This window comes from Schistocerca gregaria, chromosome 1, assembly GCF_023897955.1.
Source record: "Schistocerca gregaria isolate iqSchGreg1 chromosome 1, iqSchGreg1.2, whole genome shotgun sequence".
Taxonomy (NCBI): Eukaryota; Metazoa; Arthropoda; class Insecta; order Orthoptera; family Acrididae; genus Schistocerca; species Schistocerca gregaria.
The window spans coordinates 172,080,842-172,098,177 of record NC_064920.1 but is presented as its reverse complement, the minus strand read 5'-3'; the positions used below and the strand labels follow the sequence as shown (position 1 = coordinate 172,098,177).

General features: G+C 39.1%; 1 protein-coding gene across 1 annotated transcript in view; it reads left to right on the top strand.

Annotated features, from left to right (window-relative positions):
• LOC126285045 (uncharacterized) overlaps nt 1-13,194 on the top strand; it is a 91,578-nt gene extending 78,384 nt beyond the window's left edge. Inside the window, exon 5 of the mRNA XM_049984369.1 lies at nt 12,514-13,194. Coding sequence (XP_049840326.1) covers nt 12,514-12,539 — 26 coding nt within the window. The 3' untranslated portion in view covers nt 12,540-13,194. The remainder of the gene's footprint in view (nt 1-12,513) is intronic.
• Nucleotides 13,195-17,336: the final 4,142 nt, after the last annotated feature.

Here is a 17,336-nt window from a genome sequence, read left to right as displayed (position 1 = left end):
CAGTAGACATGTTGTCTGACCAGTTGTTTTGAGAGGATGACTCCGAGAAGTCCTAGTGCTACAACTGGAGGCCACAGGTGTGGTGCTCCGCAAGAATGACCACCTAAGTGCGACCATTGTTCCCCAGCACGAGAACAATGCCATCCCATGAACAGAGCCCTATCAACGTGTTCAGAATACCAGTAGATCTGTGTGTACCAAGGCTGCATTTACGTTTGGTCAGCCCCACTGGACGTGCCGCAATACGTGACAGTGGTGGGCTTGTGGATATTGCCATCGCATGAGGTCCTCATTGAGGGAAAGCTGTGAGGTTTCTGCGTTAGAGTCCAGGTGAAAGCACACTTCAAGATGACTGGAAAACGTTGTATCTTGCCCCACCGATAACCTGGAATTTAGGTCTCCATTAACATGCTGTGTGGTGGGCTGAAGTTTGCTCCTGTGAGAGTAACTAGAATGAAAGAAAGAAAAGCACTGCAGGCAGTGTGCCATCTTTGTGGGAACTAGTGCCTATGAGTTGAGGAGAGGTGTTAGAGTATTATGATCCCTAAGGAGAGTGAATGGCCAGTCATAGACTTAGTCATGAAATTTCTTTATGCCAAAGATGATAGCTAAAACACTCTTTTTGATCTGACTATAACTGTGTTATACTCCATTGAGACTATCTGACATAAAAGTAATCAGACATTTCACACCATTGACCACGTGGGAAAGGACTGCCCCTACTTCACTGCATCTGTGAGCAGTGTAGGAAGTAGGGATGAATCATATGTCATTAAGCAAATGACCTGGAGGAGAGATTGTTTCAGACCATGGAATGCCCTGTCACATTGTGGGGACCACTGCCATTGAATATTCTTGTGATATATGTGATGTAAAGACTCAGCAATGGTAGCCAAAAGTGGGATCAAATACTGGTAATAATTCAGGTGCCCAAGCAGAGACTTCAATTGGGATTTATCCTGAGGGCCTGCCAATATTTGGACCACTTCCTTGTCTTGCAGTATAGGACAAATGCCTGAAGTAATGAGCACATGTCCAAGACATTCCACGTGTCACACAAAAAGATCACATGTGTCTTTGTTACTGTGGAGCCCTCCACTATTAGATACTGAGAAAAAGATATCAAGGTTACGTGTCAGGTCGTCCACAGATGCAGCACCCAGTAATATTGTAAGAAAATGATACACCTACAGATATCCTTATGATGTCAATTATTGTATGGTTACCAGTTTTGGCATTTCAATGCACCATCTTCAGGCATTAGCTGATGCTGAAGGGGTCATCTTCATCAGTTTGTGACCAGTGTAACTGGTTTACACAGACTGCCTGCAGCTGTGATGTTGTCTCTCCATCATTATGTCTTTATGCAGACTAGCTGTAACCGTTATGTTATCTCTGCAAACATCATCTGTCAAGTGACTGGTTTTCTGCAGTCTGTTGAGGAGGAGCTTCACATTTACAGGTAGTCTGCACAAATCAGTTCAGTTAGCCACTGATACACCATGTATATGGATGGTGCTAACCTATCAGAAGCAGCTAAGCCCTGAGGATAGAGCACTGAAGCGACCTCCAGTCTTAAGGATTGACATACAAAAGGCACTGATATATCGTCCAGACATTTAGCAGTTCCCAGACCCTCTAGCAGTAAGTGTGCAAGGTATCGTTGAAATATTGCCCGTGAAACTGCAATGCCACAGGGACGGCGATTGTATTGGAAGAGGTCAAACGTTTATTTTTATCACCAACACTTCTGTGGAGGCTCCATCTAAAGGAATTTGGAGGCAGATGTAATAAATGTCAACTTTCGAAAACACTTTGCCTCTATCTATTTCAAATGATCTCTTCCATTTTTGGAATGGTTTATGAGTCAATGAAAGACTAAGCATTCAAATATTTATTAACTATTATCGACGTCTTTTCGAAATTTCTTAAGGCTGTTCCCGTTATGGACAAAACAGGTATAAATGTAGATTATTCTTTCGAAACGATATTCAGCGCCAGAATGCCAAGAAAGCGCCAAACAGATAATCGAAAAGAATACTATAATAAAGACTTTAAAGAACTGATGAAAAATACAACGTTAATCACTATTAATTTTTTAAAGAATCAAAAATATCCATTGTTGAAAGATTTGACAGAACACTGTTAGAGAAGATGTGGAGGAAATTTGCTCTTCTAGAAAATTACAAATGAGTTGACTTACTTAAAAGTCTAGTTGATAAATACAATAACACAAAACATTCAACAATAAAAATGAAACCAATAGAAGATATTGAACAAAATTTAAAAATGGGCTGCGTTGTGCCTAATGATAAACCCAAATTTAAAATAGGTGATAATGTCAGGATCACTAAAATTAAAGAACATTTTGAAAAAGGATATACTGCCAACTGGTCAACAGAAATTTTTGAAATTGAATCTGTTATTCATTACAACCCAGTCACAAATTAAAAGCCATAGACACAGAAGAAGTAAAAGGGAATTGTTATGATTTTGAACTACAGAAGACAAAATATCCAGATGTGTATCTCATTGAAAAAGTATTGGAAAAAAGAGATAAAGTTCATGTTAACTGGTTGTGATTTGATAATTCACACAACAGTGTGGTAAATAAAGAAAAATTAATTTCATTAAAATCTTCACAGGAATAATTAGATTCCTCTGACAAAGTCTAATACTGGTTGCTGAAAAGAAGTCTTCAGACTGCATCTACTTTATTAAGACCTATTTGGGGTCAATTACTTATATTAATTCAACAGATGAAAAATCCGACTGCTGAAAAGGTAATTTTTGGTAGTCCAACTTCAGGTTTATCAATATATATACATATACAAAATTACATCAATTCAGCTGCTGCTGCTTTGCCAGTCGCCAGTCTTAGAGTGTGAGTCTGATGAAGATTCATTGTATCGTTAACCAAATATTTTTGAGTATACTTGTTCAAAATATTAAAGTAGTTGTACCAAAAAAAGTTTCTTTCATCCTTTGGTACAAATTGACTGAATTAGGATTATAATTCAGTCTTCAGAGTTAGGTTGTCGATCTTGGGTAATAATGTATTTATTGGTTCATTTCTTTCACTTAAAATTTCTTCACTTCTATCATGTATTTCATCTGATTTTTATATAGTTATCCTCAGTATTATCTAGTTCTTTTAATTGATTTATGTGACCTTTGTACATCTCTTTTATTTCCTTTAATAATACATTCTCTGTTTTCAAACTGAAGGTAAAAGTTCTTCATAAACCCAATCTTGAAATTCTCCTGCAAAAGGCATCCTGGATTTCATACCTAAAGAATATACGCCAGGTTCATTGATATATTTCGTTGAATTTTGTATATATTTAGGTAGCATCATTTCAGTGCTATCTAATTTTTCCAAATATTTACAGTATTTTTGTTTAACGTGATCTTTGGCCCATCTGGTTGGCCATGTGGTCTAACACATGGCTCTTGAGCGGGAAGAAGCGCTGGTCCCCAGCACGAATCTGCCCGGAGAATTTGTGTTGAGGTCAGGTGAGCTGGCCAGTCTGTGGATGGTTTTTAGGTGGTTTTTCTTCTGCGTAGAAAAATGCAGGTTGGTTCCCCTTATTCCACCTCAGCTACACTATGTCGGCGATTGCTGTGCAAACAAGTTCTCCACATATGTGTACACCACCATTACTCTACCACTCAAACATAGGGGTTACACTCGTCTGGTACGAGAGGTTTCCTGTGGGTCCAACAGGGGCTGAACCGCACAATATCCCTGAGTTCGGTGTGGGGCGGCAGAGGGGAGAAGTGGACTGCAGTACTCGTTGTGTGGCTGCGGACCAATGCGGCTGCGGCAGGGACGGAGCCTCTCTGTCGTTTCTTGGTGCCCGGTTAACATAACGTAACATGATTTTTAATTGCATTCCTAGGTCATCCATATCCTAGAAGATCAGCAACTTGATTTGCATAAAATAAAGGATTATTCTTCTCATCAGCAATCATGAACACTTGCTTATGGTTGCATGTAAGCTTGTTGTTGATGGGGTGTACAGTCGAGTACATTTACTACAAATAATTTTTAACAGTCAAAAAGAATATTTAAAATTTTAGAAATAAGTTGTATAGAGGCGAATTTTCGTTGCCTCTTAAGATCAACGATATTCTTCCGGATAAAATTGTTCTTTTTCATTATAACGTAGACCTGTATTGGGGAGAGGTCTAGAAATATTTTCACAGCAATAATTAGATTCTTATGACGCAGTCTAAAACTGGTGACTGGCAAACCAGAAGCAGCTGAAGCAGCCTTTCTGTCTCCAATAGTATTCAGAGTGTGTCTTCTTTAGTAAGACCCATTCAGAGTCAAGAATTTATATCAATTCAGTGACCGCTCAAGCTGTCTTAGACTGCGTAAGTGGACGAAAAATCCGACTGCTGCAAAAGATGAACTTGGAAAATATTTTGGTGGGGTCATTTCACTGCTACCAAAAATTTAATCAATTCAGTCTGATTAAGCGTAATTATATCATTAATCAATTGTTCTTTAGCATAATTATTCAAAGTATTGAAATAGTTGAGACGACAGACAACCCTAAAATTTTCTGTCATTCTTTGATAAAAACTAATTGAGTTAGGATTGTAGTCAAGTCTCAAACTTTCTTCACAATTTGGATGTCTGTCTACAATTTCATGTAGGAATGACATAATACTTGTGGCCAGAATGATTGTCAAGTAGTTTTAGAAAGACAAACGTATGTCTCAAATTAGTATCTTGAGTTGGTGCAACTACATGTGGTCATATTTCTAATATTAATTCATCTTCCTGATTAATTTGTCGTCTTAAGTTTTGAACGTCTTCTCTTCTTTTATTTAGAACACAAGTAGCCATTTCCTTATCAATTTGTAGATCTTCAGTTTGTTCATGTAATTTTCAATTGTTGACTGTAGTTTATATTCGCCATGTTTCCTCATTGTAGGTAAAACATGTTTAATAACCCAATTTGAATGTTCTTTATCTGCAGGTATTTTAGATCTAAATATAAGTTTATATAGAGCTGATTCATTCATAAAAACAGTGTTTAGTAGCATACAATTACAAGGTGGCGGTGACTGACTGATGCCTAATTCAGTATATATTTTTGTGTCTTTTTGATAATGTAATCATAAATTGCATCTCCAGGACTTTATATTCTAAAATTCGAGCTATGTCTTTTCCTTTAAACCATGGATTATTCTCTTTATCAGTTATCACAAAAACTTCTTTATGTAAGCTTGTTGTTGATGTGGTCTACAATCGACTTCATTTAAGAGAGATCATTTCTAATACATCTGTAAAAAAATAATCAAAATTCTCATTTTTCATTGCCTCTTAAGGGGAACAAGTCGTTTTTCTTCAAGTTTTCTAACTCTATCTCAGTTTCTTTATGTTTTACAATTAAGCGGTCATAAAATCCGTCCACTGAATTTCGATAAATGGACTGTCATTATCTCTGAGAAATTGAACATAATTTTTTAAAAAATTGTATCAAATTTGCACAGGGATAATTATTCCCCTCTGGAATTCCATATGAAAACACTAGAATAACGTTATTGATTAAGACGTTTTTTATTCTTATCTGTAAACATCGGACACTAATTTATCTTTCATATTTCAGTGTGGTAATCATTTCCAGGCTGATTTTCATGAGGAAATCCCATAAAATATTTAAAGATTTAGGTATATCTGCAAATGGGAAATATTTCAAGTCTGTAATTCTGAAAATGAATAAAGCGCGAAATTCTTTTTAATTTTGCAAGGTCCATAACCATGGACTCTGAATGGAGTCTAAGGCTGATGATTTCCAAAGCAGTCTTCTGACTGCGTTGTGAAGCCAGAAAGGCTGCTTCAATAGCCACTGCTTTAACTGTCTCTGATTTCACAATGATTAAAGCACGAAGCTCTTTTTACTTTCCTCAGCCCGAGAGAAGCCCACGAACGTATTTTTAGGGTCTACACTCGTAGGCCCTGCAATTCTATAATGAATAAAGCACTAAATTCCATGTGCACTGATAAAATATTTAATCTCTGGAATTCTAAACATAATTTCTTTTGCATGTTTTAAAATCGGCTGAGGTGATGTTCCACACCTCTGAAATTCCTTTAATTTGATTTAATTTTTCATAAAATATGCTCAGATTCTCTTAAATTTCAAAACTGCATAACGCACGAAGCTTTTTAATTTTGCAGGGTTCTGTGTTGAAAACTGTGAACGTAGTGTAAGACTGCTTTATCTGTCACTGGTTTCCATACAGAAAGTAGAATATTAGTGAGCAGACGAACACACTCGGTTCAGAGCATCAGAGTAGCAAATATTGCAACAGCTGCGTTTATTAGTTTAAGATCTGCAGAGGGGGAATATTCCCACTCTGAAATTCCATAAAAAATGATGCTAGGTAAAGCTGACCATCGAAAAGTTGACATTTTCTGCTCTTATATTAATTCATTTTCACGAGCGACAGCTAAAGCAATCATAGGCTGCGCCAAGATTCATCATATCATTAATCAGTTGTTCTTGTGTATAGTTATCTAAAGTCACGAAATTATTTCGATAGCAAATAGTTCTTAATGTTTCTTTCTCTTAAGCGATATAAATTTATTGAATTGGCCCCATAACTATTTGTTAAAAATTTGTTCACTGTTTTGGTGCTTATTTCTGATGATATCTGTTTGCCTTAACAACGAAAGTTGGTCTTAAATTTGAACATTTTATTGTGGAACAACATTGGGCAATAATGTTTTTATTGCTCATTTCTTTCATGCCAATTTACAGCAGTTCTACTGTATCTTTCGTTTTATTTTTTCTATAATAATCCTTAATTTTATTCATTTCTTTTAAATGATTTGACTTTCATAGAGCTGTTTTACATAAATCTTCATTTTATATTCTCCAGTCGTTCGAATGGCTGATAAAACTTCTTCATAAATCCTGTCTTGAAAATCTTCCACAAAAGGCATCTTGGATTTCATAACTAAAGAGTATAAACCAGGTTCGTTGATTAATTTCTTTGAATTTTGTATATATATTATAGTAGCGCCATTTCATCACTACCAAAATTTTCATACGTTTTACAATATTTTTCTTTGACCTGGTCTCTAATTGCATCTGCTGGTCGAATTATCCTAACAGATCAACAACGTGATTTGCATAAAACCATGGATTATTCTTTTCATCAATAATTAATAAATTTGTTTTTCTTATAAAGGAGCTTATTATTCTCTAGACCAATAAGCGCCTCCATTTATATAGAATGAGAAACATTAGTAAATGAAAATTGTACAGCAGGAACATCCAAAATTACGTCATAAATGTGTTTTCTCTCCTCATTTACTTCATCAACAATTTCATTGGTTCGTTCACATAAATTCTCAATAAAGTAAGGTAGACTGTTGAAGTGCGTATTATACATTTCGTTTCTGTTGTCTGCTCTGTGTACACCAAAATAAATGTTAATTGGGTTTTCTATTAATTTATAACCAATATATTTACATTTTCTGACATGAAATATTTTATCCTCTTTAGATCTTCCACTATTATAACTGGACAGTCTTCAATGAAAGATGATTTTCATATAATACACACATCCTTTGAAATAAATTTAATTGGCATACTGCTTTGATGTGGCGATGTATGTAATTTGTTCTTTCTGCATCTCTGATACATCTGATATTACATCTTTTAATTGTAGACATTCTTTTTCTTTTTCTTCCAGTTGTATCTATAGATTTTGGTTTTATTCTTTTAATTCTATAGCTTTGTATTCTTTAACATAGCATAATCACGAAATATTTCTTAAAGATCAATATAGTAAGTTTTAACTTCAATAGCTATTTTAGTTCTAAAACTCATTATAAGGTTTTTGAAATTTCTAACAAAATAAAATCCAAGTGTTTTGTACTAAATTATTTGGAGTTAGTTGTTTAATTTTATTTTGTATATATTCGTGTTATAAACCAAGAGGATCATTGTATTTGGTTTCTTTGTATTCAAGGCAGTAACTGTTTATAGATTACATGAAATGACTTTGAGTTCGTTTCAATTTTCCAGAGTCTGGGAGCGCGAACCATGAAATTCCAACATGAATAAAGCATAAAATGTCATTTGTAATTAAAACATATTTTTTTATCAAACAGTGGTACCCAAGTGTCTCGTAACCAAGAAGACAAACATAATTCATAATACTTTCAAAAATATTCATGATAGTAGTGACAACTGTATTAGCTACCTCCATTTGTATAGAACGAAATTACCTTAGTAAATTAACATTTCTTATCAGTTGCCATAATGCTAACAACTAAAGTTCTGTAGCACTCTATTCATTATTCAGGTGCTAAATATTTGGCACCAGGAACTCCACCTGTAATTTCATTAAGAGTGCGTCATTATATTTCACAATTCGCTTTTCACAAAATGTGTCTGTAAAATAAAAAAATACGTTGTAGGAATGCTAGTGACAATGGAAAAATAACAGTGTAAATATTTTATCTGCACAGCTATCTTGCACAGCAACAAGAAAGTAGATCCATTTATTCATAACAAATTTTATCAGTCAAATAAAAAATAGTCTTAATAAATGGAGGAGTGTAGGAAGTGTAAGAAACTTGAAGTGGGGAAGTCGATTGATAATTTTTATTCACACAAATACTCAAAGGGTAAGCTGTCATATATTTCTAAGGAATGTACTAGACACTATGATAAAAATCTATCTAATAATAAAAAAAGAACGTTTTAAGCAATTTATACCTAATCATAAGAATCCTTTTGAAAATTTTGACGACGTGAAAGCTTTTCTTGGTTTTAAAAAGAATTATTATGAACAACAGGAGTTAAATAGAAAGGCATATGGTAAAAAATGGATATTCCCAATTTAGGCTACTTAGGTGCATTACGCTTCTATGGACTAATCAGTTGTTCTCCTGTGGTTCAGCTGTGTAAGTGTGTACCCATGGATATGGAAACTAATTTTTCGGTCAATCATTATTCGTTTTTGCTCTTAAACTTGCTGCAATTTCATTAAAGAGAATTTTACAAGTGACGCCTTTCGCTTTCATTCATAAAGCTTCTTCCATAGTTATTCTCCAAATTGCATACATATGAATGTACATTATTGGTTGTTTTAGATTAAAAACAGCATTTTGTTTATAAAGATGGAGTGCAAATTACTTACAGTGTTTCTGCCTCTTTTTTACTGTTTCTCCAAATCACTGCTTCTTCCCTCCATATTACCATTGGTTGACGATGACTTCCTCCAAGTTCAACTGCATGCTCAGAAACATAGATTTTGGCACGATGTTTAATATGGAAATCATACCCGAGAATCACAGAACATCCTTGCCCCACTTGTGGCAACACCTCAATTTGTTCAGAAATAGTCTTAGTCCCAATGGCAATCTTGACTTGTGTTGTCTCCCATGAATCAATGTCCTTTTTACATACTGAAAGCACTCTATAACGAGGATCTCCTAGTGTCTTACTACTCAATGGATCTAGAGCTACGATGACTAATGCATGCGCCCCATTGCCCATTAAAAATATCTGTTCCCTGCCACCAACTAAGTTCGACAAGCATCAGCCCCTCTCCGCATCTATATGTGCAGTTATCACATTTTATTGAGAACGCCTTCAGACAGCTGATACGCTGCCGTTGGTGTTTAACGAGCGCTTCTCTCGTGATCGATTCTTTGACTTCTTAAGCCAGCACTTCCGTGCTTTGTGGCCCACTTGCTCACATTCGCAGCACTCTGGTTGAAGACACTGTTTGTGGAGAGGCCAATCACGCCCACCCCTGTGACACTTTAAAAGCACGTCACGGCCATCACGCTACATCTGTCTCCTCTAAGCGCGTCGTTACTCTAACAGCCGTGGCCGGATCTGAATGATTCTCGCCGGCCGAAGTTGCCGTGCTGTTCTAGGCGCTGCAGTCTGGAACCGCGAAACCGCTACGGTCGCAGGTTCGAATCCTGCCTCGGGCATGGATGTGTGTGATGTCCTTAGGTTAGTTAGGTTCAACTAGTTCTACGTTATAGGGGACTAATAACCTCAGAAGTTGAGTCCCATAGTGCTCAGAGCCATTTGAACCATTTTTGAATGATTCTCCAGTCTAGCCTTACATGACATATCAGCAGGAATTTAGAGCAAAAATAAATGGATTTTAGATTAAATTAAGCGTCTCTCCTAGTTACCATTGCAAAAAATTATACTATGAAACAAAAACAAAAATTCCTGGATTTTAGATTAAATTAAGTGTCTCTCCGATCTACCACTGCAAAAAATTATACCATGAAACAAAACGTCCATCTATAAGATAAAAATTCTCACTCACCAATCTCCACTTTTAAGTGCAGGGTGTAAGACTAGCAAATCTGATTGCAGCGATGCCGATGTGACAAACAGTTACGACGATGTCAATTGTTGTGAAGACCACTTCTGAATGTCAATTTTAATGGTTGTGGGTGTCGAGAGGCCCACAGGTGTACACAAGTTCTTTCGTGTCAGGTGGCGCAAAGCCTCTTCTTAACACCAGTTCTAAATGTCACCTATAAGGTCAGATGATTGGGTGCCAAGATTGGATAGGCGTTACAAGCGTTAGAGGCTGATCTCTGTCAGCTGATGAGTGTCTCATTCTATGACCGAAAGTGTCAGTAGTAAGGCGACACCGGCAATAAAATGTAATAGCCACAATGTATACTGTCTTGTGGACCACTCAGTATACGAACCAAGCTGCTTGCTCAGGCGTCAGTGAGCAATGCTAGATATGGCAGTCTGACAGCTTGCATAGCTTGTGGCAGGTCACGTGCACTGGATGACGGGGAGGCAGCACGGGGTGCGTTAGTGGACAGCAGTGGGTGGTGGGTGGATGCGGGACTCGGGGATGCGGCGGGCCTCAGCGTTCCCGAGGGTGAACGTGTGCTTAGACCTGCAACCACGACTTCTTCCTCATGGCAGCTGTCATGAAGGCAGAAGACCAGTGCTGCCTCAGCACACAAAGCGTACAGCCCGGAAGGTAGTGCACGTAGAGCCTGGATGTGGTAGGCGCCGTGCAGGCAAGAGGGAGAGACAGCTTGGTATGAGTCGGTTTGAACCAGGGCCAGTAGGACTGCATCAGTCACGGCGGTGACCTGACGGTAGCGACAGCGTAGACGTATGAAGTCCACCCACAGCCAGCTGGCGGATGATGTACTCAAACAGGCAGCAAGCAGCACATCACCATTTACTGGGACAGTTAACCTGTAACTACCGAGACCGTAATTCCACCGGTATTGGTGATGTGCACGGAATGACTGTACGCTTAGGACGAGGTCTCTGAAACCGTGGTATTTAAAGCCAAACATCGTTTCAGTGCAGCAGGTTGAGATGTGATGTGCCCTCGTTCCAAGAATTAAAATGCACTTCACCTACTAGCATGCAGGATGCTGACTTGTGTACTAACAGCTCCCAAAATGTGAAGAGATCAGTTATTAATAACATTCTTTATTCAGTGCGACACTAGTACAGAGGATGATGGCATCGACCCACTAGTGTGTGTAGACTCCCAAATAGTAGTTGCTACCTCAGTATAGCACATAATGGGGAGCTCAGTTTGTGGGAGTGTGGGCTTTCAGGGATGTGGCTGACGACTGTTTCAGTGAAGTGTTATGGCTCTGCAGATGAAAGACTGACATCTGGCAGCTGGGCTGCATCTCTGTTGGGCAGCCACAAACTCCAGCATTTGGTTAGCCATGTGGCATGCAGATGTATTGAACCGAGGACTCTTTGTAGTCATCCTTAAGTTGGACCCCTCTATGTGATATTGGCTGGAACCCTGGAACCATCACGCCTAGCAGTGGCTTATAAACCACCAGATTGCTGTTGATACAGCTGCACATTGAAGCAGAGCAGCCCAAATGGAACATTCAGTTGGTGCTGACAAAGTGCTGATGTCAGCAACTGTTGAAGACAGTGTACTATTTGGATTTGACTGGCAAATGTTTGTACTGGCTCTACCCAGTTCTTTGAAACAGGCTCCCACCTTCAGTCAAATAGGTTACAAAGACAGTGCAGTGAAGGGCTATGCAGTCTACAAATAAAGCTGGCTACTGTGGTGAACTGATGTGCCAGTAAAACGACAGACCTGACAGCAGTATCTCATAGGTAGCTTGCTCGCCTGCATGTTCGCAGGTCCTTATGCCTGGACAAAGGGCTGTTACTGCAACCAGAATGATCACTCGACGCCCGACGCTTTTCTCGCCCTTTCTATAGCCCCCAGGGCGGTAACAACACCAAACATGAAGAACACTAATGCCATTCTACCTGATAGAGAAAATTGCAACTCTAAATCATTTATGTAGCTACAGCTGTTGTGCTGTTGTAGTTACTGGGACATCATATCATGTCTTCTGGATTCTCTATTTTTTTCTTCAGTGTATATTATTCTCATATACATTTATCATTTATGTGTGTATATTTATATTTACTATACAAAAATTGTTGACTTCATATATTTATACTACTTTATTATTTTTTTCAGGAGTTGGATTGAAGTCACTATTTTAAAAGTATGTATTATCAGTGTAAATTTTTTTGTAAATTGTACTAGGTATGTGTCCTAAATTGTGCAACACAGACTGAGGAGTGTCACTTATTATACGAGATGTAGCACAAAAATACAGAAATAATGTGTACAGCATATAACAATTAATGTTAAGAGTTATTCTATCTTGCTCCTGAAATATTATTGCAGAATCTTCAGATCTGTTTTTTCTGCCTCCTGCTGAGGTCTTCTCCCAGTCCTTGCTCATACCATGCATACTGTGCGAAAAAGAATGCCTCAGCAATAACTATAAAGCTTAGGATCTAAAGATTATACAACGATACTGAGGCAACAATACACAAGAAATTCTAACAGTATCTACAATTTCCAGGAATACTTGTGTACATATGTAGTTTTTCTTAAAAATGTGCAAATTTACCACTGATTATGAAAGGATGCAAGGTTTTCGCAGTTACTAATTGACACCATAAATCCTTACACTGCTGTTTTGTTGAATAAAGTTCCAAGGCTAATTACATGTGACTGTTGCTCGTAAAGGTAAAGAATATAAAAGACATATGTCTCCCACCTGTGGATGAGTTGACTGATTCTCTGATTGATTAATTCCACTATTTGGCTTCCAGAACACTATACTACCTCTCCAACAACCATATTGTTCCCCATTAATGCCTGCTATTGACATTACTCTGCATATGAATAAAGAGAAATAAGTCGAAAAGAATATTTTACACAATGCTTTCCTGTGACAGTTATTGATATCAATTGGTACTAAAATTTTATGTGCAGGATGATTATAATTCAAGTTGAGCTTTCAAAACGCTGTAGAAATAACACCACTGGTAACAATGACGTGGAATTGCAACGGAATATTATACAAGAAGAGGAAAAACGTTGTTGTTGTTGCTGTGTTCTTCAGTCCAGAAACTGGTGTATGCAGCTCTCCATGCTACTCTATCCTGTGCAAGCTTCTTCATCTCGCAGTATGTACCGCAACCTACATCCTTCTGAATCTGTATAGTGTATTGATCTCTTGGTCTCCCTCTCCGATTTTTACCTTCCACGCTGCCCTCCAATACTAAATTGGTGATCCCTTGATGCCTCAGAATATGCGCAACCAACCGATCCCTTCTTCTAGTCAAGTTCTGCCACAAATTTCTCTTTTCTCCAGTTCTATTCAGTACCTCCTCATTAGTTATGTGATCCACCCATCTAATTTTCAGTATTCTTCTGTAGCACCACATTTCGAAAGCTTCTATTCACTTCTTGTCTAAACTATTTATCGTCCACGTTTCACTTCCATACAAATACTTTCAGAAACGACTTCCTTACACTAAACTCTAAGCTCGATGTTAAAAAATTTCTCTTCTTCAGAAACGCTTACCTTGCCATTGCCAGTCTACATTTTATATCCTCTCTACGTCGACCATTATCAGTTATTTTGTTCCCCTAATACCAAATCTCGTTTACTGCTTTAAGCGTCTCATTTACTAATCTAACTTCCGAAGCATCACCCGATTTAATTGGACTACATTCCATTACCCTCGTTTTGCTTTTGTTGATGTTCGTTTTATATCATCCTTTCAGGACAGTGTCCATTCCGTTCAGCTGCTCTTCCAGGTCCTTTGCTGTCTCTGACCGAATTACAATGTCATCGGCGAACCTCAGAGTCTTTATTTATTCTCCATGGATTTCAGTTTCCAATTTAAACTTTTCATTTGTTTCCTTTACTGCTTGCTCAATATACAGATTGAATAACATCGGGGACAGGCTAACAACCCTGTCTCACTCCCTTCCCAACCACTGTTTCCCTTTCATGCCTCTCGATTTTTATAACTGCCATCTGGTTTCTGTTCAAATTGTAAATAGCCTTTCGCTCCCTGTATTTTACACCTATCACCTTCAGAATTTGAAAGAGAATATTGCAGTCAACATTGTCAAAAGCTGTCTTTAAGTCCACAAATGCTAGAAACGCAGGTTTGCCTTTCCTTAATCTATTTTGTAAGATATGTCGTAGGATCAGTATTGCCTCATGTGTTCCAACATTTCTGCAGAATCCAAACTGATCTTCCCCAAAGTCGGCTTCTACCAGTTTTTCCATTCGCGTTAGTATTTTGCAGCTGTGGCTTATTAAACTGATACTTCGGTAATTTTCACACCTCTTAACACCTGCTTTCTTTGGGATTGGAATTATTACATTCTTCTTGACTTCTGAGGTTATTTCGCCTGTCACATACATCTTTCTCACCAGGTGGTAGAGTTCTGTTAGGCAAGGCTCTCCCAAGGCTGTCAGTAGATCTAATGGAATGCTGTCTATTTTTGGGCCTTGTTTCGCTTAGGTTTTTCAGTGCTCTGTCAAACTCTTCACGCAGTATCATATCTCCTATTTCATCTTCATCTACACTCCTGGAAATGGAAAAAAGAACACATTGACACCGGTGTGTCAGACCCACCATACTTGCTCCGGACACTGCGAGCGGGCTGTACAAGCAATGATCACACGCACGGCACAGCGGACACACCAGGAACCGCGGTGTTGGCCGTCGAATGGCGCTAGCAACGCAGCATTTGTGCACCGCCGCCGTCAGTGTCAGCAAGTTTGCCGTGGCATACGGAGCTCCATCGCAGTCTTTAACACTGGTAGCATGCCGCGACAGCGTGGACGTGAACCGTATGTGCAGTTGACGGACTTTGAGCAAGGGCGTATAGTGGGCATGCGGGAGGCCGGGTGACGTACCGCCGAATTGCTCAACACGTGGGGCGTGAGGTCTCCACAGTACATCGATGTTGTCGCCAGTGGTCGGCGGAAGGTGCACGTGTCCGTCGACCTGGGACCGGACCGCAGCGACGCACGGATGCACTCCAAGACCGTAGGATCCTACGCAGTGCCGTAGGGGAACGCACCGCCACTTCCCAGTAAATTAGGGACACTGCTGCTCCTGGGGTATCGGCGAGGACCACTCGCAACCGTCTCCATGTAGCTGGGCTACGGTCCCGCACACCATTAGGCCGTCTTCCGCTTACGCCCCAACATCGTGCAGCCCGCCTCCAGTGGTGTCGCGACAGGCGTGAATGGAGGGACGAATGGAGACGTGTGGTCTTCAGCGATGAGAGTCGCTTCTGTCTTGGTGCCAATGATGGTCGTATGTGTGTTTGGCGCCGTGCAGGTGAGCACCACAATCAGGGCTGCATACTACCGAGGCACACAGGGCCAACACCCGGCATCATGGTGTGGGGAGCGATCTCTACACTGGCCGTACACCTCTGGTGATCGTCGAGGGGACACTGAATAGTGCATGGTACATCCAAACCGTCATCGAACACATCGTTCTACCATTCCTAGACCGGCAAGGGAACTTGCTGTTCCAACAGGACAATGCACGTCCGCATGTATCCCGTGCCACCCAACGTGCTCTAGAAGGTGTAAGTCAACTACCCTGGCCAGCAAGATCTCCGGATCTGTCCCCCATTGAGCATGTTTGGGACTGGATGAAGCGTCGTCTCAGGCGGTCTGCACGTCCAGCACGAACGCTGGTCCAACTGAGGCGCCAGGTGGAAATGGCATAGCAAGCCGTTCCACAGGACTACATCCAGCATCTCTACGATCGTCTCCATGGGAGACTAGCAGCCTGCATTGCTGCGAAAGGTGGATATACACTGTACTAGTGCCGACATTGTGCATGTTCTGCTGTCTGTGTCTATGTGCCTGTGGTTCTGTCAGTGTGATCATGTGATGTATCTGACCCCAGGAATGTGTCAATAAAGTTTCCCCTTCCTGGGACAATGAATTCACGGTGTTCTTATTTAAATTTCCAGGAGTGTACATTCTCTTCCATTCCTATAACATTGTCCTCAAGAACATCGCCCTTCTATAACCCTCTATATATTTCTTCCACCCTTCTGAACTTTAAACATTCTTCTATAGCACCACACCTCGGATGCATCGATTCTTTTTATTGGTTTCCATCATATACCTCCATTAATTGTGGGCTCCAAATGTACATTCTCATAAATTTATTCCGCACATTAAGGAAAACGTTTGAAATGTTTGATACCAGTTGACTTCTTGACGCAAGCAATGCATGCCTTCGTTGCTGTCTCACTTTTCTCATTTCCTCTTCTTGTGTCCGGAAATATGAAAGTCCTGACAGAGATTAGTAGTACACATAATTAGATTATAACTATATGAGACATTGTGAAATGGGAGAAAAGACAACCAGTCATTGTACAAACACCACAAAAATTAAACTAAATTTGAAAGTTGTGACTGATAATTAGCAAGTAGGAAATATCTTAACCAGTCGCTTTCTTCATATAGCAGCAAAAATAGGGGCAAATGTTTCATTTGAAGAAGCAAGAGAATGTATTAAAAATGTCATTCCTCAAAACTATAAGCAACTAGAAATAACACCAACATCCTTCACTGAGAAGAACAGAACACAAGAAAAGAAAATCTCATATGGTGTCGATAAAATTTTAAACGGAAAATGGTTCAACTGGACAAACAATGTCCTTGGTGAAACACGTAATCCAACACTGACGCAGGGAATTTGTGCAGACAGATTAAAATTTGCAAATGCTGAACCTCTTAATAACAAGCCTTAACTAACAATCGGCCAATTACCTTACTGACACCTATTTCCAAAATACTTGAAAGAGTAATGTAATCAAGAAAATTTTCGTATTAAACTAGTAACAGTATGCTACAGTTCGGATTCCAGTAGTAAGTGCGTTTTATACATTCACTCAGAAAATATTAAAGAACTCAAATAATAAAGCAACCTCAGTCGGAATTAGAAATT